Genomic DNA, 22,831 nt, shown 5'->3' with positions numbered 1-22,831 from the left:
AACCACTCACTTCCGGACTACAAGCCCCAGTGTGCAATGGGCGGCGGAACCCAAGCTAGGAGCATGTGGGATATATAGTCGGTGAAGCTGAGATCAACGTGTCTCAAAGACAGTGGGTATTACAAATACTAGTATTAATTAATGTCTTAGCAACAACATTTTTTAAGCTTTTATTTTTATTTAATTATTTTTTATTAAAGTGTAGTTGATATACAATATTATATGTTACAGGTGTATAGTATAGTGATTCTGGTTTTAAAGGTTATACTACATTTACAGTTACTATAAAATACTGGCTATTTTCTCTGTATTGTACAATGCATCCTTGTGGCTCGTTTATTTTATACATAATAGTTTGTACCTCTTAAGCCTCTGCCCCTATCTTGCCCCTTCCCCCTTGCCTCTCCCCACTGGTAACCATTAGTTTGTTCTCTTTATCTGTGAGTCTGTTTCTTTTTTTTGTTATATTGACTAGTTTGTTGTATTTGGGGGGAGAGGGGAGGTAATTAGGTTTTTCTTTTTTTTTTTTCAATGGAGGTACTGGGGATTGAACCCAGGACTTCGTGCATGCTAGGCATGCACTCTACCACTGAGCTATACCGTCCTGCCTAGTTTGTTGTATTTTTTAAATTCCACATATAAGTGATATCATACAGTATTTTTCTTTCTCTGTCTGACCTATTTCACTTAGCATAATACCTTTCAAGTCAATTCATGTTGTTGCAAATGGCAAATTTTCATTCTTTTTAATGGCTGAGTAGTATTCCATTGTATATGCATATACCACATCTTCTTAATCCATTCATCTGTTGATGGACTTTGGTTGCTTCCATATCTTGGCAAACGTAAATAATGCTGCTATAAACATTGACGTGCATATATCTTTTCAAATTAGTGTTTTTGTGTTCTTCCAGGAATGGAATTGCTGGGTCATGTGGTAGTTCTATTTTTAGTTTTTTGAGAAACGTCCATACTGTTTTCCACAGTGGCTGCACGACAAACAATGTACAAGGGTTCCCTTTTCTCCACATGCTTGCTAACATTTGTTATTTCTGTGGTTTTTGTTTGTTTTTTGATGAAAGCCATTCTGCAGGTGTGAGGTGATATCTCATTGTGGTTTTGATTTGCATTTCCTTGATGATTAATGATGTTGAGCATCTTTTCGTGTACCTGCTGGCCAGCTTCACGTCCTCTTTGGAGAAATTTCTATTAAGGTCTTCTACTTATTTTTTAATTGGGTTGTTTGTGTTTTTTGATGTTGAGTTATATGAGCTGTTCATATATTTTGGATATTAACCCCTTATCTGTTGTATCATTTGCAAATATTCTCTTCCATTCAGTAGATTGTCTTCATTTTGTTGATGGTTTCTTTAGCTGTGCAAAAGCTTTTAAGTTTGATTAGGTCCATTTGTTTATTTTTGCTTTTGTTTCCGTTGCATTAGGTGACTGATCCAAAAAAAAATGCTAAAATTTATGTCAAAATTTATGTGTTTTTTCTAGGAGTTTTATGATTTCCAGTCTTACATTTAGGTCTTTAATCAATTTTGAGTTTATTTTTGTACATGGTGTTAGAGAATGTTCAAATTTCATTCTTTTACATGTAGCTGTCCAGTTTTTCCAGCACCACTTACTGAAGAGACTGTCTTTTCTCCATTGTATATTCTTGCCTCCTTTGTCATAGATTGACCATAAGTGCATGGGTTTGTTTCTGGGCGCTCTATTCTGTTTCATTGATCTATGTGTCTGTTCTTGTGCCAGTACCATACTGTTTTCATTACTGTAGCTTTGTAGTATAATCTGAAGTCAGGGAGCATGATTTCTCCAGCCTTGTTCTTCTTCCTCAAGATTGTTTTGACTATTCAGGGTCTTCTGTGTTTCCATACAAATTTTAAGATTATTCATTCTAACTCTGTGAAAAAAGCCATTGATATTTTTATAGGGATTGCATTGAATCTGTATATTGCCTTAGTATGGCCATTTTAACAATATTAATTCTTCCAGTCGAAGGAAACAGTACATCTTTCTATCTGTTTGTGTTGTCTCCAGTTTCTTAGCAACATTTTTAAGCACTTATTGTGTACTAAGACTGTACGGAGTACTTTAAATATATTATCTCTTTTTTCTTAACTGCATGCTTATTAAGCATGAAGGCAGAGACTGGCAGGGATTCAATATTTATTGAGTGGATGTATGTAAAGATGGATGAAGAATGTCCAGCCTTTACCATAAGTAAGCATATTAAGTTTCCCAAACCAGTTCCCAGCTAATTGTGTAAGGTACAACTTACTTCCATTTATTTGTCCAAAGCTGCCACCCTTGAGATTTTTGGAAATCCCTTCCGTTCTAGGTATTCGTGAATTCTTGACATTCCTCTCCTCCCATTTGGGATGGGGTCACATCATCACAGTCTCTTCAGTCTCCATCCGAAGGAAGAAGCTTCCCCCTCCCGATTCCCTGGACCATCTCAGTGGTTGCAGCCCAGAAGTTTATTCCAGGTGAGAATGAAGACCCTGGGGCACTATAGCTTTGAGAAGGTCAAGACCCACTTTTCCATTTTCCTTCGTGCAAGTTCCCAGAGTTTGGTCAGTATCTTAGACCAGAGCAACACCCATGACTTTGGGCAGCGCGATGTGCCATAGAATCAACCCTGGATTTGAAGTGAGACCTGGATTTCAATCCCAGCTTTACCACTTAAAGCCTCTATTTGTGACCCTAGGCAGGTATTCCCCTTCTCTGAACCCAGCTTTTTCATCTATAAGTGAGGAATCTGAACAAATGAATCTTTGAGGTGCTCTTAACTTGAGCTTTCTGTAATGCTAGAATTGGCTATCCTCTTTTCTGCTGAAAAAGAGTCAGAGGGAAGTCGCAGCTCAGTTCTTTGAGTTGGAATGAAGGTACATTTGGTCTCCTTTGGTCCAGCATCCTTGAAATTATCACTCAGATAAATGTCCTGAAATGCCATCATGTCAGTAGATACAAGAATTAAAACCCTGACTTAACCCAGAGAGCTTGAGGTAGTACAATATAGAGGCTTAAAGTGTGGGCTTTAGATTTGAGCATACCTGAGTAGGAATACTAGTTCCATCCACTAGTGTGGTCCCACCAGCTTTCCTTCTGAGCCTCATTTTACTCATCTATAACTAAGAATAATATTAGTATCTACCTAATAGGATTATAAGGGTTCATTGAGCTATTACACGTAAAGTGTTTGTCACAGTGCCTGGCAGAAGAAACACATAAAAAATATTGGGATGCTTTTGGAAACTCTTCTTGGAAGTGCCAGATGGGAAAGGAGATAATAATAAACTGAGACTCAGATAAACAGCACAGGAGTACATATTAGTTTCTTGTGACTACTGTAACAAATTACCACAAACTTGGTGGCTTAAAACAACAGAAATGTATTTTCTCACAGTTCTGGAAGTCAGAAGTCTAACATTAGTTTCTGTGTGCCAAAATCAAGATGTTGGCAGGGCCACAGTCCCCCTGGAGGCCCGAGGGAAGAATCTGCTCCTTGCTTTTCTAGCTTCTCTTTGAGAAGGGAATGTTGTTGGAATTCCATGGCGTGTGACCATATCACTCCAATCTCTGCCTCTGTGTTCACATCACCTCCTCCTCTGCAGGTGTGTGTCACAGCTCCCTCTGCCTTTCTCTTATAAGGACTCATGTGATTGCATTTGGGGCCCACCTGGATAACACAAGGTAACCTCCCATCTCAAGATCTTTAACCTAAACACATCTGCAAAGACTCTTTTTCCAAATTTGGTATACTTACAGATTCCAGGGATTAAGATCTAATTATCTTTAGGGGGCCATTTTTTTTAGCCCAGCACAAGTACTAAACACTTTTCAGGTCTGGGCCCTTCCATGCTATGAAACTCGTCCAGGCCTAATTATCCTTCTCCATATAAGTCCTATAGCTTATCTTTTTGTCTCCATTCAAAAATGTTTGCACAGAGAGTGGGGCCAGGTTGCCTAGATCTGGTAATGATAGGTCTCTTTCATGGGGGGGGGGGGGGTGGATAGGGAAGTAATTAGGTTTGTTTACTTAATTATTTCTTAATGGAGGTGATGGGGATTGAACCCAGGACCTTGTGCATGCTAAGCAAGCACACAACCACTGAGCTATATGCTCCTCTGACAGGTCTCTTTCCATGAGCAAGACTGCTCAATTTTCATAATTTTTCTGTCTTCTTTTTCTAGCCTGATGACAATATGCATTTCCACACTGTCATGGAACAAATATGATGATGACTTATATTTTCACAGTGTATATGGCTGATTTTATGGTTTCTCATGAGAAAAAAATCTTTTTTTTTTTTTAAACCTTCTGGATCGTTTAGGTCTCTTTTCTCCTAGCTTTACCTCTCACTCTGTGGTCACATTAGAGTCTAGAAAGTTATAGTCCACGAGAGAAGTGTCAGTCTTGAATATTTACTCATGAAGACACTCATAGTAAGTTGCCTAATCACTCTGAACCTTAATTTCCTGATTCAAAATCTGGAAGTTGACAATGCTGTAAAGGATTTCTGGGGATTAAATGGGATAGTGGTGAAAATTCTAGCACAGCGACTAAAACATATTAACTTCCTAGTAAATATTCTCTTCCTTACCCCCATTCCTCTTTTTCAAAAAAACAAAAGTAAGGGTGTATTAATTAGTTCCATTTATTGAACATCAGCCCCTAATTATCCAAGGTGATATAGGCAATACTTTCTGCCCTCAAAAGTTTGAAGCATATTGTTGGGCATACAATGAAGATTACAAAGTAGTCAAGCCATAGACCTTTCCCTTGAAGTGCTTGCAATTTTGATAGAAACAAAAGATGTCTTTTGGAAAATACTTGGAATTACAGAGTGGTCAAGTCTTCTGTGGGTGTCTGGAGGACACTCAGATTGTATCAATAGCCAAGGTCAGTTTTCTTGGACTCTGTGCCAAGTGGAACAAGCCTTGGACTTGTGGTCAGAAGGCCTTGGTTCTCATACTGGTTTAGTCACTGTCTCTGTGTGATCTTGGGCAAGTTACTTTCCATTTTGGGGATTCAGTTTCCAAATCTGGAAAATGAGAGGATGCGACTACCTCTCAGGACAATGAAAAATATTAACAGATTCATAGTTATTGCAAAAAAAAGTCAGAAAACAGAATTCAACACACACCAACTGCAGAAAATTTCCCCTGAAACAATCATGAAGCAGAATAAAACTGTAGGACGACACTTCAAGTGAGATTTGATTATTTGCAAACTGAATAATAATAGTAGGAAGAAGAAAAAGAAGAGAGAGAAGGAGAAGAAGGCAGCCAAAATGCATTATTAATACCAAGCATTTACGTAGCATTTACTATGTCCCACGCACTATTCTTGGTACTACATGCATCAGCACCGTTGGTCCTTACCACCATCCTCTGAGACAATAGTATTATTATTACCATTTTAAAGATTTAAAAAATTGAGGCACATATCTTAGAAACTGAAGAGAGGTTTAATAACAACCAATGTCTCACAGTGAGTAAGTGGTAGAGCCAAGATTTGGACTGAGACAGTCTATACTCTACTGCATTGATGAAGTTAATGACAATTGTATAAATAAAAGACAATGAAGAATTAAAAAGTGGAGATCTGATTGACTTTTGCAGTGTCCCCTAGCTTTAGCTTCATGTGACTCTACATTCAACATTACCTTCCTTTTTGCTGGAAAGAGTAAACATTTCATTTCCCTGAAGCTGGATTCCAAGGCATTTTAGTTCTCTTTTGACCCAATACTCTTGACTACTTTTAGCAGGGAAATATCTGGGAATTCCTATTCTAGCATCTAGAAGTCATGTGGTTCAAGAAGATTCTCCCAATTCGCAGAGCAGAGCTTGCATCCTACATACTTACAGACTGCCAAGAAATAACTAGTTTATTCCTAGAAATTTCCCTTCTCTTGCTTTACAGAAATGCTTGAATTTCCCCTGTCCCCAGCATATCCAAATTTTACAGCACGTCAGAGCCCCAGACACATTTTGTAACATTCATGTTCCACATAAACTTGGACCTGTGGGTAAATCTGCCTAGAGAAAACTAGTCATCCTGGTTATACTTAGGAAAATACAGAATCAAGAAGTAACCACAAATGGTCTCACAGTCTGGTCAGTCCCAGACCCTGAGTCAGATTACAATCTTTGAGTATCTCAAGCCCTGAGAATGGTGTCCAACCCAAATGGGCAATTCAAAACAAAAATAATCTTATGCTATAAAAAAGGGAGGTGACAGCCAAAAGATGGAAGCAAAGCAAGCATCCATCAATGGATGACTGAATAAACAAAATGTGATATAAATACAATGGAATATTATTCAGCCTTAAAAAGGAAGGAAATTCTGACACATGCTACAACTTGGCTGAACCTTGAGGACATGATGCTAAATGAAATAAGCCAGCCACAAAAGAACAAATATTGTATGATACCACATATATGAGGTACCTAGAGTAGTCAAATTCACAGAGACAGAAAACAGAAGGGTTGCCGGGGCTGGGGATAAGGGCAATGTGTTATTATTTAAGAAGTACAGAGTTCCAGTTCTGCAAGATGAAAAGAGTTCAGGAGATGGTCGATGGTGATGGTTGTACAACATTGTGACTGTACTTAATGCCATTGAAATGTATATTTAAAATGGTTAAAATGGTAAATTTTATGTCATATGTTTTTAACCACAATTTTCTACATTGAAAAATGGGGAAAAATAAATAAATGGATAGTGGTGCAACAAATTTATGATTTTTTCCCCATGGTATCTACTTCTCTGTCTTTTTGGAAATATCCAGTACTTTCAAAAATTTTTTGTTCTTATGGGGAGAGGGGTACATACCTGCTTTGCTGATGCCCAAAGCAGATCCTTTCTCTGCCTATTTAATGATACAGAATTAGCCCAATGCCACCCCAGGCTGAGGGAAGGAAGAGCATAGGATCCTATGGGGTACCCGCCTCAGTCTACCCACTCTGTAGGTCCCAAACTCTGACACCAGAGAGAAGGAACAAAGCCTAGTAGAGTGAAAATCCTCTCAGCAAATATTAATTGAGAGCTTTATAATAGTAACAGTGTCTGTTAAACTAAACTTACCAGTGTTAAGAAAACTATCTAAAACATGTGACTAAAGTAAAACGATGATTACATGACCTTTTGATGTCACAATAGAGCATTGATTAGCGAGTCTACTTAAGAGTCATCTGCCCCTGAAGAGAAATTCAACATTATTTACACAACTGATGAGGGCCCAGACATTTTACAATTCTGTAACGTAGTGAGATATGATGATTTCCTTTTCTGTCTGGTAGAGAAGATAATCCTAAAGGTTACAGTTTTATTACCCTGGAAGACATTAATCCATTTGTATATAATTTAGCAATCTCATTTCAAGATTTTTCTTTTTTCATTGAATATAAAACCCCCAGTTTTAATATTCTATTTTGAACTGGCTTGGTCATCCTGCTTGTCCCCTTATTAATGAGTTAAATGAAACTCTGACCTATGCTCACTGTCTATTTGCATGAGAATTATGTTTTTTAACATGCTGTGAAGTGCTTGACCCAGGGTCTGCCATTCAGTGTCAAGGATACTCCGCATGTTAAAAACATCCCCTTTGAGGGAATTTCTGTTTTATCCCCATTTCCCAGATGAGAAATCTGGTGCACAAAAAAGATGAAATAATTTTTGAAGGGCCAATTATGTGCCAGGCATTTTGCTGGTCACAATTTTCTTTCCTTCCCTGGATGTCCTATGTGCTGGTTCATCCATCCAATAAATATCTATTTAGCATTTACCAGGTGCCATGTACTCTGCCAGCCTCATGTTACAGAAATGTTAAAACATATTCCCTGTCCTGCTTTTGGTATGAAGGAGAGATGCTTAAATAGATAATTCTCATGGAAAGAAGTGAGGGTTGTGATAAGGGGAAAGAGAGGGCTATAGTAGAACCAAGGGAAAAGCCAACACAGGCTAGTGGGCAGAAAGTCAGGGAAGGCTTCCTGGAGTCAGTGACTCCTACTCTAATAGGTGTTAGGTGGACCAAAGAAGGGGGTGAGAATTACCTCCAGATAAAGTCTCAATTCCTTACTGTAGTATGACAGACTCTTCATCAGACACCTGCTTACCTTTCACATCACTTCTCCCTCCTCACCACCTATTCTGTTTCGGCCACGCTTAAGAAGTACCAATTTCTGAAGCATGTTATATCCTTTCTCTTGTCATCTTATATTCTTTTGCACCTTCTTCTCCCTCTACTGAAACAACTCTTCCCCACACCTGCCCTACCCCCACTCCCATCCATCAGTTGTCCTGCAGGACCAGCTTAGGCATCACCTCCTCAGTGAAGTCTAGTCTGACCCTCAGGCTAAGTCAGAGGAATCCACTCTCACAAGCTAAATGCCCCCCATGCTCCCCAGCCCCAGTCCTCCACCGCCCTAGCCCTCTGTCTAAATACTTATCACACTGTATTATCATTGTCTGTCTATATGTCTATCTCCCCTGTTTGACTGTCTTGTCTGCTTCCTGAGGAGGGATCTTGTCTGCTTCACCACACAGGAAGTGCTCAATAAATGCCCACTGACTGAAAGAATGAAGCAGCATATGAACAGCTTTAGAGGAAATCAAGGAAGATGAGATGGCTCTCAGAAGCTCTTGGAAATGACCTGTGAGCAGTTCAGAGTAAGAGAAGCATAGAGTGTAGTAGCCATGGACTAAGATAACAAAAATAATACATGCCCAGAGCTGTACTAAGGGATTCACGTCTAACATCCTATTCTCACAACTCTAAGAGACAGGTGGCAGGCCCTCAATCCAACAGCCAGCAAGTGGCCAAGCTGAGATGTGAGCCCAGGCAGCTTTACCCCAGATCCCATCCTCTGTGTTACACTCGATACCACCTCTGCTCTGGGTTCTGCGAGAAGGGAGTGGGCTGAGAAGAGGGCACCAAAATGCCCTGCAGGAGTTTATAGTCCAGGAGAGAAGACAAGGGGATAGAAGGTGACAATATAGTTACAATGCAGCTACAACAGGAGGCAACATTTTATTGGCTTTGTGAGAAGAGTGTTGTAGTGAGGGGCATCTGGGAAGGCTTTCAGAAGGAAGTGGTATCTGAGCAGGGCTTTAAAAGAGTGGGGAAGGTCTGGGGAAGTCTAGAGAAAAGCAGCAGAAGAGTAAAATATATATAAAAAGGATAATCCCTCATGAAGAAGTTGTCCTCGGCAATGCAAGTTTAGTTTAACACTAGTCACTTAACTCATTTGCCACATTAGCAAATTAAAGATGGAAAATCACATGATCATTTTATCAGCTAATGATAAAGGCCTTGAAAAACTCAAAACATTTATGACAAAAACTCAGCAAACTAGGAATAAAAGAACTCTTCCTTAATCCAATAAAGGGTATATATTTTTTAAAAATAGAGCAAACATGATATTTAATGATTAAAATATTAAAAATCTTCCTTTTTAAGCCAGGAAAATGACAAGAATACTCACTTATATTTTCTATCATTTCTATTCAACATGGCACTAGAAGTCAGAGACAGGACAATAGGTTATGAAAAAGAAACTGTATAAAAATTAGAAAGGAAGAAATAAAGCTGTCACTATCTACTAGTGATATGCCTATGCATATAGAAAATCCAAAAGAATGTACAAATAATTATTGGAATAAATAAAAGAGTTAATTTTTTTAAAAGAGTTAATTAAGATTTTTAGATACAAAAGCAATGCAACAAAATTATCAGTATTTCTATATATCAGCAATAAGCAATTAGAACACGAAATTTCTTTTCAATAACATTTTACAATATGAAAGACCTGGAGAAAAATCTGACCAAGGGTGGGCAAGATATCTAGAAGAGAAACTTAGCTAACTCTGGGAGACACCAAAGGAGATGTAAATAAATGAAGAGATATAGTCTATTATGCATTGGATAACTCAGTATTGTGAAGATGTCAATTTTCCCCAAAGCCATCAATTGCAATACCAACTAAAATTCTATCCACTTGGTAAAATAATTCTAAAATTTATGTATGGAAGTTCAATATTCAAAAATAGCCAAGACACTCTTGAAGAACAAGGTGGGAAGACTTGACCTGTAAGATATAGATATGTATTATAAGTCTATACAATTTCAATAGGTCATTGAAACAAAAGAATCACTTCTACTCAAGTCAGAGAAGTCACTGCAGATCAGTAAGGAAGGGCAGACTTTCAATAAGCGGTGCTGGGACAACCAGATATCCACATTAAGGAAATTCATCTTGACCTTTATTTCATACCAGACACCTAAAGGTGAAACACAAAACTATAAAGCTTTTTAAAGTAAATAGAATATCTTCATGACCCCAGGGTAGGGAAAGATGTCTCACACAGGCACAAGAAGCATGAACTAATAGAAGAGATGATAAAATTAACCATCTTAAAATTTGGAACATCTGTTTATCTGAAGACAAGATGAAGAAAGGGAAAAGATAACATTTGTGTGCTCTGTGTTTAGGAAACCGAGAGGAGCAGATTTGGCTGAGACTGGAATACATGGAAAGATAAGGCTGGAAAGATGCGTTGGAGCCAAGCCCAAACACCAGGTTCCAACCACTTGCTAGGCAGGCAAGAGCCGGAATCATTCTGACTGTACAGGTTTCTTTTCACATTTCCTAAGTTGGGATGTGGGAGTGGGTACAGGAGGAAATCTTGAGTAAGATTCATATCTATTCCTTTGCCTCCCCTTCAGGAAATCCTACTTCACGTCCACCCTCCATTCTTCCTGCTGCAGGGTCAGTTCTGTCTGTCCCCCCTAAGGCCAAGTTCCTTTCTTATGTCTCCTACCTACCGAATAGGTACTATGTTCTGGCACTTTGTATGAATCATCTCATTTTTCCTCTTAGGATCGTCTCTAATAGCTACAAAAGCATGTTTGGGATACAGCTCACCTGCATTTGAGTCCCAGATCTATCTTTACTAGTTGGGTATCTTCCAGCAGGTCAGTTCACTGTTCCGTGCCTCTGTGTCCTTATCTGTAAAATGGGAGTAATGGCCGTGTCGTCAAACTTCTCGTAAGGCACTAGTGAGAATAAAACACAAGTACTCTGCTGACTTCATATGGTTCCTAGCACACTGTCAGCTCCCAATACATGCTATTATTACTATTCCCTGTCCTAAGGGGGCAGTGATCTCTGAAGGGACCACACCTTGTTATCTGTTGTTATATGAGTTGGGCCTGGCTGGTGAAACTGCCTATCTTCAGTAGCTGACAGAGAGGGAGAGGCCTGGTCCTCTGAAGTCAAGCTGGGCACACTGCCAGTTCCTAGCTCAGCCTGCGGCCCTGGCAGGGCCTCTCCTCACCCTTAGGAGCCACACCAGTGCTGACCCCCACTCAGCTTCCTGTCTCCCTTATCTTCCCCAGCATGTGCTTTCTGGAGTGGGAAATGCTACTACTTACTTCCTTCACTTCCCTTTGCTCAACAGGACCCTCATTCTTTAGGGCTCAGTAAATCCCAGCGGCTGGCCCTGTGCCCACTCTGCTCTGTGGTTTTCTGCCCCTCGGTCTCCTGGGCCAGATGCAGCAGAGGCTCTGGCTCCAACTGCAGCATTTCTTGTCTCTTCCCCACCCCCAACCCTGGGCTTAGAGGGGGGATGGGGACACCCCTCAAGCTGCCCCCAACTCACTAGCTTCCCTACCCCCGATACTCTCTTCCTTCTCTCTGTACCCAATCCCATACCCCTATCCTCTTTGAGCTCAAATCTCTGCTCTGCACTTCTCGACTCATCCAAAAAGCTTCTGTGCTTTAATAATCTAACCTGTCACACGGAGAAAATAAGCCTGGTGCTGTCTGCCCAGAGGAAGCAATAAAGGCCTAGCACTCAGTACAAAGTTTTGGCATGTTTTATATTACATATAACAGAAATATTCAAGCATTGCGGAAGTATGTGTTCAAAACTATATTGATGGAGTGATCTCTCCCAATTTTGAGATACTATGTGGTTGTTAAATTCACAAACTTTGGCATGAGAGAGATGTAGGTTCAAATTATAGCTTCTACTGTATGACCTTAGGTAAGTCACTCTCTCTCTCAAAGCCTTTTTTAGTAAAATGTTAATGGAACCTACCTGGTAGGGCTGGCATATGAATGAAGTGAGATGATTTATGTAAAGAATTTAACACTGTTCCTAGCCAAGATAAAAGTGACCTATGATAATAGTTGTTGTCACTGCTATTTAATTTTCAGGGCACGGTGTGTAAGGTGCGTGTTTGGGAAAGAGCTATTGATGATGTCACTTACCTCCACCGCAGATCTCAGTGTGGTGAGCCCTGTGCATACTGGTGTGGATCCTCTTTAATCCCAGTGACCCAGGCCCTACCTGCTTAGATGGAAGACTCACAGCCCCCAATTTCAAACTGGTTCAATCCTGTACTTTATTACCCTCCATCCCAAAGCACCCTCCTAGCTCACAAGGGAGAAAAAAGGCAAAGCAAAAATGTACAAACTCACTAGGAATCAGATGAAGCAAAGTAAAACCAAAACAAAGTGCCATTTTCCACCCAATCATCTGACAATGCCAAGGGCTGGCAGGAAAGAGGAGAGAGGGAAATCTCACCCACTCACTGAGATATAAATTTGGCCCAACCTTTTTGGAAAGCAGTTTGGCAATATCTAGTCAAACTGAAGACACACATACCCTATGACTCAGGAATTCCACTTCCAGGTTTGCACCTACAAAAACTCCCACATATGCACAAGAAAACGTTTACAAGAACATTCATACCAGCACTGTTCATAATAGCAAAATACTGGGGAGGGGGCAGAAGAGGGGGAATCTGTATTTATCTATTCTTCTGTTGTTAGACACTAAATTCCAGTGTAGTCATAAGATAGCATATTCTAGAGCAGTGGAAATTAATGGACCTACACATGGCAACATGGATGAATCTTATTAACATATCAGGTGAGGGGGTGGGGGCATAGCTCAGTGGTAGAGCGTCTGCATAGCATGGGTGAGGTCCTGGGTTCCATCCCCAGCACCTCCACCAGAAAGAAGAAAATCAATGAAATTCAAAAAAAAAAAAAAAAAAAGCCAGGTAAAAAAAGCAAGTTGCAGAAGCACATGAGCACTTCAATACCATTTACATAAAGTTCAAGCTATGAAATATACTACATATTACTTAGGGATATATGCACATGTCATATAAGTATACAGAAATATAAGGATGTAAAAAATAGGAAATTCTGATTCGTGGTTACTTTGGTAGTGGGGCAGGGGTGTGAGAGACACGATGGAGAGGAGTACCGAGGGGGCTTCAATTAAATTGCTAATATTTTGTTTCTTATGCTGCGTGGTAGGGACATGTATGTTTGTAATAAAATTCTTCAAGCATGAGTTAATTCTTCAAATATAAAGTGTTTCATAATAATTTTTTATAAAAGGCAAGACAATATAATTGGCAGTGATTTAAGTCCTTCCGCTTTTCCTAAGTCACAGTCCAGGAAAACAAGGTCCCCATTCTCCTTCTGACTAGACCATTTTGATAAGCTGGAAAAACACTTTGTCATTTCTACATTGATTTGCAACAACTGAGAGGTGAGAATGGACACTCTTGCATATATTCTGCTCAGAGAATGGGAGCCTGGTACATGCCCAGGGCTTTCTCCAACTCTACTATGACATTATCTCTCCCTCCAAGAAACAGTGTATAAAATAAAAAATCAGAATCCCCCTCACAGCCCTTTATCTAATCCCATTCCCCAGAGGTAATCTCTATTGAGGGTACCCTTCCAGCATTTTTCCTATGCATATACAAATACATAGATAAGCACATACAAATTTTTGCATCTAAGAATCGAATTATATACGGATTACTTGGACAGAAATAAAAAATTTAAACTAAAAATAGATGGAATTATACTATACATATCATTCCATACTTCTTTTTCATTTATCAATGTTTCCTGTCAACACATCCACTCATAATGATCTGCCATCTTCTTCGACCACAATTTGTTACTTAAACTTTTATTTTTAATTCAACAAAAGATATATGATCACATTCTAGATGCAAATTTTCCAAACAATACAGATCGACTGATAAAACCCTTCACAAAATAGGGTGAAAAAGACTTTCACAAGATTGCCATCCCTAACTCTTAATCTCAGGACCCTCCCTGGAGATAAACCACTGCTATATTTGATGTACATCCTTTCAGATTCATTTACTCCCATAAAAAACTAGGTTGTTTTGTTGTCGTGTGTGTGGCTGACACATAAATGGTTCTAAACTGTATATAATATTCTGTAACTTACTCTTGGAGGTTTATATCGTAACTCTCTCATGACTGACTCATTCAGTCATTCATTAGCTGATATTTATTATATTATTTATTATGTGCACTATTCTAGATACAGTAGCTAACAAGATGGACAGCCTCTATCCTCATGGAGCTTACATTCTGATGGGACATTCAGACAATAAACATGTAGATGAATAATGTAATTCCAGGTAGTGCTAAGTGATATGATGAAAATAAAGTGGGGATTGGGCAGGGAAGGTGTTTTTTTTAACAAGTGCATAATACTCCACAGTCTAGATTATCATAGTTTGGGGGTGGGACTTCCCAATTTTTCTACTTGCTTCCTAAGAGTAAGAAATAAATTTTATACTGCTATCCAAAATCCATCATAGACACATACACACACAAAACCAAAACACACACAGATACAGCTGAACAAATATTTCTTGAAATAATACCCTTACCAAGGGTTATGCACTGAAAATTTTTATACTGCTCTATTTTACTTACAGAAAAAACCCTGCTAATCATGTCCTGCCAAATTGTTTGTTTTCATTGCTCACTAACAGATGGTGATCTCAGTTTGAAAAATACGGCTTTAAGTTACTAATCTTCTGTTGAGAATTAGATTGTTCATAATTCCCTCCTGTTGCAAACAATGCTGCCTGAAGCTGCTTTATACTCAATTTGTGACTATTTCTGAGAGCAAGATCCCTGATTGTGTAATTACTATTTACTTAAAATTCCGAAAAAATGCAGCCAGCATGCTGGAAAGCTGAATTCTAATCCCGGATCTGTCACCACCATGATGTATAAGCTTTGGGCAATTCCCTACATCTCTCTGGGCCTCAGTTTCCCCATCAGGAACCTGCTGATCTCAACACCCTAGAAACTGCTCTAATTTGAAAACAGATGCCCCACCCCCTGACTCAGCGAGGGCAGGACTTCTCTCCCGGCCCTTCTCCCCCTTTTCCGCTCCGTTCCTCAGAAGCGGCCCAGGGAAAAGGGAAAAGGCAGGTCTGGGCTGGAGAGCGTGCTGCAGGGCGGAGCAGAGGGAGGGCAAGAGGGAGGCCGGCCCCCCCGGTAGGAAATGAGACAGGGCAGGAATAACACTTTATAAGCTGCCGCCCTCTTTCTCTTCCCATGCCCTGGCCACCTTCCAGCCTCCCCTGTCTAGCCTCCTCCCTCCCAGACAGCGCTCACTTCTTTTTCCCCTAGGCTGCAGCCAGCTGGAGCCCCCAGCCTGCCAGAGCCAAGAGCCCAGGTGGGGTCAAGAACCGAAGCTACAGGATGTTGACAACGTTGCTGCCACTGCTGCCTCTACTGCTCCTGCCTGGCTGGGCCCTCTGTAGCCAGGAAGCCTCAGGTGGTGAGTCAAGGAGACAGCTCCTGCCTCGGGATGGTTCTGGAGATTCTGAGCCTGTCTGGGTACATGGGCAAGACCAGAGGAGAGCTTCTCCCACTGTGTCTGTATCTACAGCCAGCTGGATCTCTGTGTAGACCAGACAGGGTCCTGAGAACTGGTCTGTGTCCCAAAGCCAAGGTGAAGAAGTACAGTTCAGCTCTGTGTGGGGATGGGGGGAGGAAGGGGAGGCTGGGGAGGAACAAGACTGGGAAAATGGGAAAGGGACTGGTAGAAAGGGGTAGGGGGAATTAGCCAAAGGGAGAGAGGAGAGATGGGGCAAAGTCTGGAGATGGAGATCTGAGGGTGATGGTGGATGGAGGTGAGTCTAGGGAAGATGGAAAGAGACTCAGAAATGAGAGAAAAGATGGAAGAAATGGGAGACACTAGGAGAACTGATGGAAGACTTGGGGAAAGACTGGGGCTGGGATATGTGGGGCAAAAGAGGAGACAAGAGAAGGTAGAGGAAGACTAGGGGGAGTTGGTGAGGTGAAACTCGGGGGAAAGACTAGCTGTGGTCAGTAGGACAACTCATGGGGGATCAGGCTGCCTGAAGCAGTTCCAGTTAAGCAGAGAAGGAGAGTTATTGGCCTGCACTGTAATCACACAGGGGCCTCCCCTCCTCTCTCCCACAATCTCTGTATCTTCAGTCTCCCCCTCAGAGAGGGAGAAAATAACGAGTATTCAGTGAGTGCTTGCTGTGGTTAATATGTGTATGGATTCATTTAACTCTCACAAAATCTTTACAAGGTTACCCATGCAGATAACTTATTCACATCTGCAGACACAGAGCACAACTTCTCAGATTCAAACCTGGACAAGACACACACACACACAGATGTACAACCCCAGACTCATCCCCTCCCCCAACACTCTGTGGGCTCCAACTCTGTGCCAGGCCTTTAGTGGGGTGTGGGAGGCAGAGATAACCAGACATGATTTTATTTCCAAAAGATCAGCCCCAGTGCCTGACAAGCCAAATAACCCAGAGACAAGGTCTTGGAGCTTAGAACAAAAGAAGCAGCTTTATTACTTTGCCAGGCAAAGGGGACTCACAGCAGGCTAGTTCCTTCAAAACTGTGAACCCACCTTGGGGATGGGGCAGGGTGGTTATATAGCCATAGCTCAAATAATAAAGCATTGATAACAATCAACAGAATCATTTTCTCATCAGAAGACTTAGAATGGCATCATGATGTTTTCAAGCAACCCATTCTGTCACTTTTTCAATCTCTTTATCTCGTAAGCACTCAAGGTGTGGTTTTCTTGGTATTTAGCCTACTTTGTAATGTTACAGTTCTGTGACCTTCTCCCTGGAGATTGACTCACCCAAGCATGATTATAGCTTTTGAATAAAGTAGAAATAGTAAGATCAATAGCTTTAGTTTCAACAGTGGGCCTGGAACTGTGAGTAGCACCTGATCAGTCAGGTCAGTTGACCGTTTAAGGGCAAGCATAAGAATAAGCAATCTGTTAGCCTAAGTGTGGCCATTTTATTAATCCTCCTTCAATTCCATAGCCTAGAGGAACCCAATGTAGCCTGTGTGTTTGAAGACAGTTATGCAGAATCTGGGAATCACTGCAACTGATCTGCTGTGTCTGAGAGGGTAAAGAGAAGAAGCATTAGGAAAACTTCTCCAAAGAGAAGGCAAAAAGAGCTGGATCTTACAGCATGAATAGAAATTTGCCAGGATATAGAGCAAGCCTGACATGTTATTCACATGTCAGCCAAAAGGTAGCATGAGGGACTCCAAGTACTTTGATACACTATCTAATCACCTCGAAGAGTCCAAAAAAAAAGGGCAGGTGGGGCCTGGTCTTCCGCAGCCCTGAATGGCAGGCTAAAGACTTTGGACCTGATTCTACGGACAGATATTCTATGGGGAAGCTGTATAGCTGAGTGGCTAAGAATGCTGGGTCAGGCTGCCTGCACTCAAACCTTGGCTCTGCTATGCCACTGTGGCCTATTTTCCATGTGAACTGGGGTTAATAATAGTAGCTACATCAAGTTAATGGGAGGAAGGCACAAATAAGATAATAATGCATATAAAGTACAGTGCCCAGGTCATAATAAACACTTAATGGTTATTATTATTAATATTATTGATAGGGGAGTGTGTCCCTGGAGAATTTTAAGCAGGAGAAGGACATAAACTTACTTCCAGGCTAGGTGGAGGTCGGATTAGAAGGGATGAAACTGAAAAATGAGTGGAGGAGAATGAGGAAGGAAGTTACTACTCTGGTCCAGATGAGAACCTGAAGCAGGGCTGCAGTCAGGAGACAGAGAATAGGAGATGGAATTGGGATTTCATTGTAGTTCAGGATTTGCTAACCAGCCCGAAATGGAGGGGGCGGGAAGGAAGGGGTGAGAGAAAGAAAGATCAGGAGTGGCTCTTCCACCAACTGTCTGGATTACCCTGGGGCAAGTGGCTTCTGCACTTCTGGCCTCAGTTTTCTCATCTGTAAAACAAAGATAATAACCCGTGTCCTGTCCTCCTATTAGGATTACTGAGAGCGTCAAATGGGAGGAAGAGTGGGAGGACACTTATTGAAGGGCCTCGAAGGTGGGCGGCTGACCTCTGGGTGGGGGATTATTATCTCGGGTTACATGTCCACCCTTCCCACGCTGGCCTGGGCCCGACGCGCTGACTCCTGCCTCCAGGCCCGCGGGACCTCCACATGCTCCAGGTCTCCTACTTCCGCAATCCCTCTCAAGTGTGGCACCAGGGAAACGCCACGCTGGGGGGGGTTCTGACGCACGTGCTGGAAGGTCCGGGCAACAACGTCACGATCGAACAGCTGCAGCCCTTGCAGGAGCCCGAGAGCTGGACGCTCACAAAGAACCGCCTGGTGCGCTACCTGCAGGAGTTCCTGGGCTTGGTGCAGGTGGTGCACCGCGAGCGGGGCGTGGCCTGTGAGTGGAGCGCGCAGGGGCGGGGCTTGTGAGAGTGGGCCCTTAAGGTGGGAGGCGTGGCCAATGGGCGGGACCTAACGGTGGAGGGGTGGCCGGAGGGGCTAGCCTGTGTAAGAACAGGGCGGGGCCTTATCAAGGAACCCAGTTTGGGGATGCCCTGAATGGACGTGGTCTTTTTGCGTTTGCTAATTGCTGGGTGGGAGCTTCAGGCTGGAGAGGAGTGGGTGTCCTAGCTGACGTACCATCTGCCAGGCCCTCGTCCTGCTGGCATAATCTTGGGATAGTCCCTGTTCCAACGCCCTGTCCCTGATCCACTCTGAACCCCAAAACACACTTCTCCCTGGCGGTCTTTCCCCTAAACCTGGCACCCTTTCCACACAGCCCCCTGACTCTGAATCCCCTATCCACAGTTCCTCTGACCATTCGCTGCTTCCTCGGCTGCGAGCTGCCTCCTGAGGGCTCTAGAGCCCATGTCTTCTTCGAAGTGGCTGTGAACGGGAGCGCCTTTATAAACTTCCGGCCAGAGACAGCCTCATGGGTGGCAGAGCGTCAGGCATCCTCCGCAGTGGTCACTTACACTCTGGAGCAGCTCAACAAGTACAATCGTACTCGGTACGAACTGCAGGAATTTCTGCAGGACACCTGTGTGCAGTACGTGCAGAAACACATCACGAATAACTCGAAAGGTATGGGATTGGGGAGGGGCCTGTGTGTTGGGTGGGTTGTTCCAGGCAAATAGATGGATCTGAAGGGTGGATACCTTGAGCAAGAGGAGACTCAGGGCCAGCGGTTTGGGACAGAGTACACAGGCCCTATGTATATTGGTGAAAAAGCCCCCTTTCTTTGGGGATGAAATCCCCTGGGGTTTGACTCAAACCATGGACTTCTTGGGAGTATGTTCTTCAAGCTAACTCTGCATGTTCTGCAGGGAGCCAAACAGGCCACTCCTACACTTCGCTGGTCCTGGGCATCCTGGTGGGCTGTTTCATCATCGCTGGAGTGGCTGTAGGCATCTTCCTGTGCACAGGTGGACGGCGGCAGCGCTAATGACTCTCCAGCCCCTTCTGGAAAAGGGTTAGACTGATGAGGGCTGGCAAGGGAAGATCTCAGCTCACTGCAGAACCATACAGATTCCCCATCTGGAGCATTATATTCCAGAAGATTTGGAGTAGCAGCTCATTTCTTCAAGATCTGCCCACCAAGAGTTTGGGGGAGGAAAAGGGAGGAGCCTAAGTAGACAGGATACTTGGTTTGCTAAGAACCTAAGAACTTGCATACTTTGCTGAATTGGTCTGAAAAGTGAATGCTTATCTGTATTTGTGGAAAACAGATGATGGAGTTGGGGCAGCGGGTGTGGTCTATGGCCCATCTTCCAAAGATAGAGTCACCTGAGTCATTCAAAACACATAAACAAATAAAACAAGTCATCCACAACCCTAATAACCAACATTCAGTGCTTCCAGGTATGTTAGACTTGGGACAGGACACTGGTACAATAGGGGTAGAAATAACCAGAAAAATGGTGGAAGCATAAAATCCAAACAATATGGGAGTGAGGAGTTATTAATTAATTAATATAAATAAATTCCTTACTTATGTATATGGAATTATTATTTCCTCTACTTTGCAAACTTTTGGGAAAGTAGCCTATGCCCTTTGCTTCTACTTCCTCATCTCCCACTCACTCTTCAATCCACTGCAATCTGACTTCTCTGTAAACTGCTCTAAGATCATTAATGATCTCTAAGTGTGAAACCTTCATCTTCCATGATATCTGCAACGTTTTACTTTGTGGACTAGGACTCTCTTTTTACCCTAACTTCTGAGATAGCAGGCTTCTAATTTTTAACAACTCTTCTGGCTACTCGGTCAATCCCTTTGCCTATCTCATCTTTCTCAATTCACCTTTGAAATGTTGGCTTCCTTAGAACTCCATTTTTTAGCTCCTTTTGTTCCCCTTTCAACTATACCTTTTCCAGTGACTTTCCATGACTTCAAATACCAGCTATATGTGGTGGTTTCCATGGGGAAGCAATGTCATAATGTCTTTGAGAGCATGTGTTTTGTCATCAGAAAGATGAGTTTTACTTCTTTGAGCTAGGCATTTAACCTCTTCAAGTCTCAGTTTCTTCATAAACAAAAGGTATAATAAAATATACAAAAAGGGTATAATAAAAACAATGCCTACCTCACAGAGGCATTTTGAGTATTAAATAAGATAATATATATAAAATAATATATGCAAACTCAATAAATGTAGCACTTGCTCCTGACCTCCAGACACCCCCCATTTGCCTTGATTCTTGAAAATCATCTCTACGTTAATATTTTGCAGACATTTCAGAGTCGACATATTCAAAATGAAATTCCTTATCTTTCTCCCCAAACTTGTTCTCTCTCTTCTTTTGTTTACTCTCAGTTAAAAAGAATTACTATCAAATCGTATCAATGTAGAGGCCTCAGTGTTAAACTTTATTTACTCCCTCTTCATCTGCACCTACAAAATACAATATCTGTAGACTCTGTTCCCTCCTTTCCACTCCATTGCTTTTGTTCAAGATACCATTATTCATCTCTTTCTTTGTGGTAGGCATAGAGATGTGCCACCCAATTCCACCTTCAAGGAAAGTCTTGCTGTTCACCTACAAGGAGCATAGTCAACAGATAACCTCCAGCTGCTTCAGTTCCTTCAGTGTCTGCCTCATCTGCAAAGAACAGTCCTGCATGAGGGGATGCTCATTCAGTGACTGAGCAAAGCAGGGGTAAAAAGGTTCAGCCATTCTGGCCCACTGCAATTCTGATGAGCTGTATTCACTCCCAGCTCCTTGACAGGTTGGCTGGGTCTTTGTTGGCTCTACACTGCAGTTTGACTTCTTCCTCTATTCAATCCTGCTTCCTCCCCCTAGGTAATATCTTGCACCTCAAACTCTGTCTCAGCATCAGCTTCCAGGAAACCCAACCTGTGGCTGACAATTTCTCTCTCTGTCTCCAAACTGAGAAAGTCTCTCAGTCTTTTGACTGGACCGTGGCAATAGCCTCCTCCTAATTTTTCTCCTGGCTTCTGCCATAGCTAGATGGAGGGGAAAAGGGAAAACTATAGTTATCTTTGGCTTCTCTTGTGGGAGGTGATACCCTATCTTCCATTAAGATTCACACAGAGGAAGAGGTTTCAGATGTAGGGAAAACAAAAAACAAAACAAACTCCTAAATTTTCACTGTATCTCTCACCATCAATTTATTTACTCATGCAGTAAGTGTTTATCAGTAATTTCCACATGCAAGGTTTTATGCTATGTACTTTGGAGAATATAAAATGATTAAGACATGATCCTTCTTGAGGAGCTCATTGTTTACATGGGAAGATAAAACATATACAAATAAGAGTAATACAAGACAGGCTATCCAAATAAATGGAAGAAATATAAATAAAGATGCTATGTTGTGATTTATGTATTGCTTTATGGTTTTTAAATTTTTTAACTTGTATTTATCATTTTGTACTCACTGAGATCTTATAAGATAGGTACTCGCCTCATTTTAAATTAGGAAACATGCTTAGTTAGGATAGTATAAAAAGTAAAGTAAGTAAGCAAGGTAAGTAGCAGGGCCAAAATTCAAATCCATATTTTCAGATTCTAGAATTTATGTTTTTTCTACTCTTTCTAAGGGAATCAGAGGAATCTAGGGCAGAGCAGTGGGGCGGAGAGTGGGATTTGTGGATGGGTAAAATACGACCACACACAGATAGGAAATACAGACAGAACAGTTTAAATAATGGCATAGAGTTAGAAAAAAAGCAGAGTAAATTGTAGGAAGGATAACCAGCCCAATGTGATTGGAGAATAGAAGAATGGTGGAAAATGAGACTGGAAAGGTAGGCGAGGGTTTCATTGTATTGGGCTTCTAAAGCCTCTGGAAGGTGTGTATTCTTTAGGTGGTAAAACACTGGAGAATTATCAAGGGTTGTTAGACAGAGAGCTGCTGAAGTCTTCTTTCCCGTTTCAGCTGCACTGTTGAAAAGGGGACATCAGATGGGTTAGACCCACTGACCCCAAGTTTAAAAGACCTGGCCTGGACACTGTCTAGATTGTAACAAGGAAGAACAAATCTGACTCCATATTAGATCTGTTTCTTGAGCTCTAACCCTGTGCTCTGTCTCCTGTGCTTAGTCATACTGGTTCTGCCCCTTTTATAAAAGAATGTCGCCTATAGCCTGAAACATA

The 22,831-nt window shown here is 41.7% G+C and overlaps 1 protein-coding gene across 1 annotated transcript; it reads left to right on the top strand.

Moving 5' to 3' along the window:
* Positions 1 to 53: 53 nt before the first annotated feature.
* On the top strand, positions 54 to 22,486 carry PROCR (protein C receptor). Its single transcript, XM_031433935.2, has 6 exons — positions 54 to 112; positions 2,348 to 2,495; positions 15,511 to 15,661; positions 18,357 to 18,608; positions 19,019 to 19,294; positions 19,537 to 22,486. The coding sequence occupies exons 2-6, from the start codon at positions 2,388 to 2,390 to the stop codon at positions 19,653 to 19,655; spliced, it is 906 nt and encodes a 301-aa protein (XP_031289795.1). The 5' UTR covers positions 54 to 112; positions 2,348 to 2,387; the 3' UTR covers positions 19,656 to 22,486.
* The last annotated feature ends 345 nt before the right edge of the window (positions 22,487 to 22,831 follow it).

The sequence above is a fragment of the Camelus dromedarius genome, chromosome 18 (assembly GCF_036321535.1).
Source record: "Camelus dromedarius isolate mCamDro1 chromosome 18, mCamDro1.pat, whole genome shotgun sequence".
Classification (NCBI taxonomy): Eukaryota; Metazoa; Chordata; class Mammalia; order Artiodactyla; family Camelidae; genus Camelus; species Camelus dromedarius.
The sequence above is the reverse complement of the archived record's forward strand: the minus strand, read 5'-3'. Positions and strand labels throughout refer to the sequence as shown.

Bases quoted from the DNA above. Each gene is read 5' to 3' on its own strand.
- PROCR (XM_031433935.2), top strand. From the start codon at position 2,388: ATGGGGTCACATCATCACAGTCTCTTCAGTCTCCATCCGAAGGAAGAA. The intron at 18,609-19,018 runs GTGAGTGGAGCG...CCCTATCCACAG, and splicing joins CCGCGAGCGGGGCGTGGCCT to TTCCTCTGACCATTCGCTGC. The intron at 19,295-19,536 runs GTATGGGATTGG...CATGTTCTGCAG, and splicing joins CATCACGAATAACTCGAAAG to GGAGCCAAACAGGCCACTCC.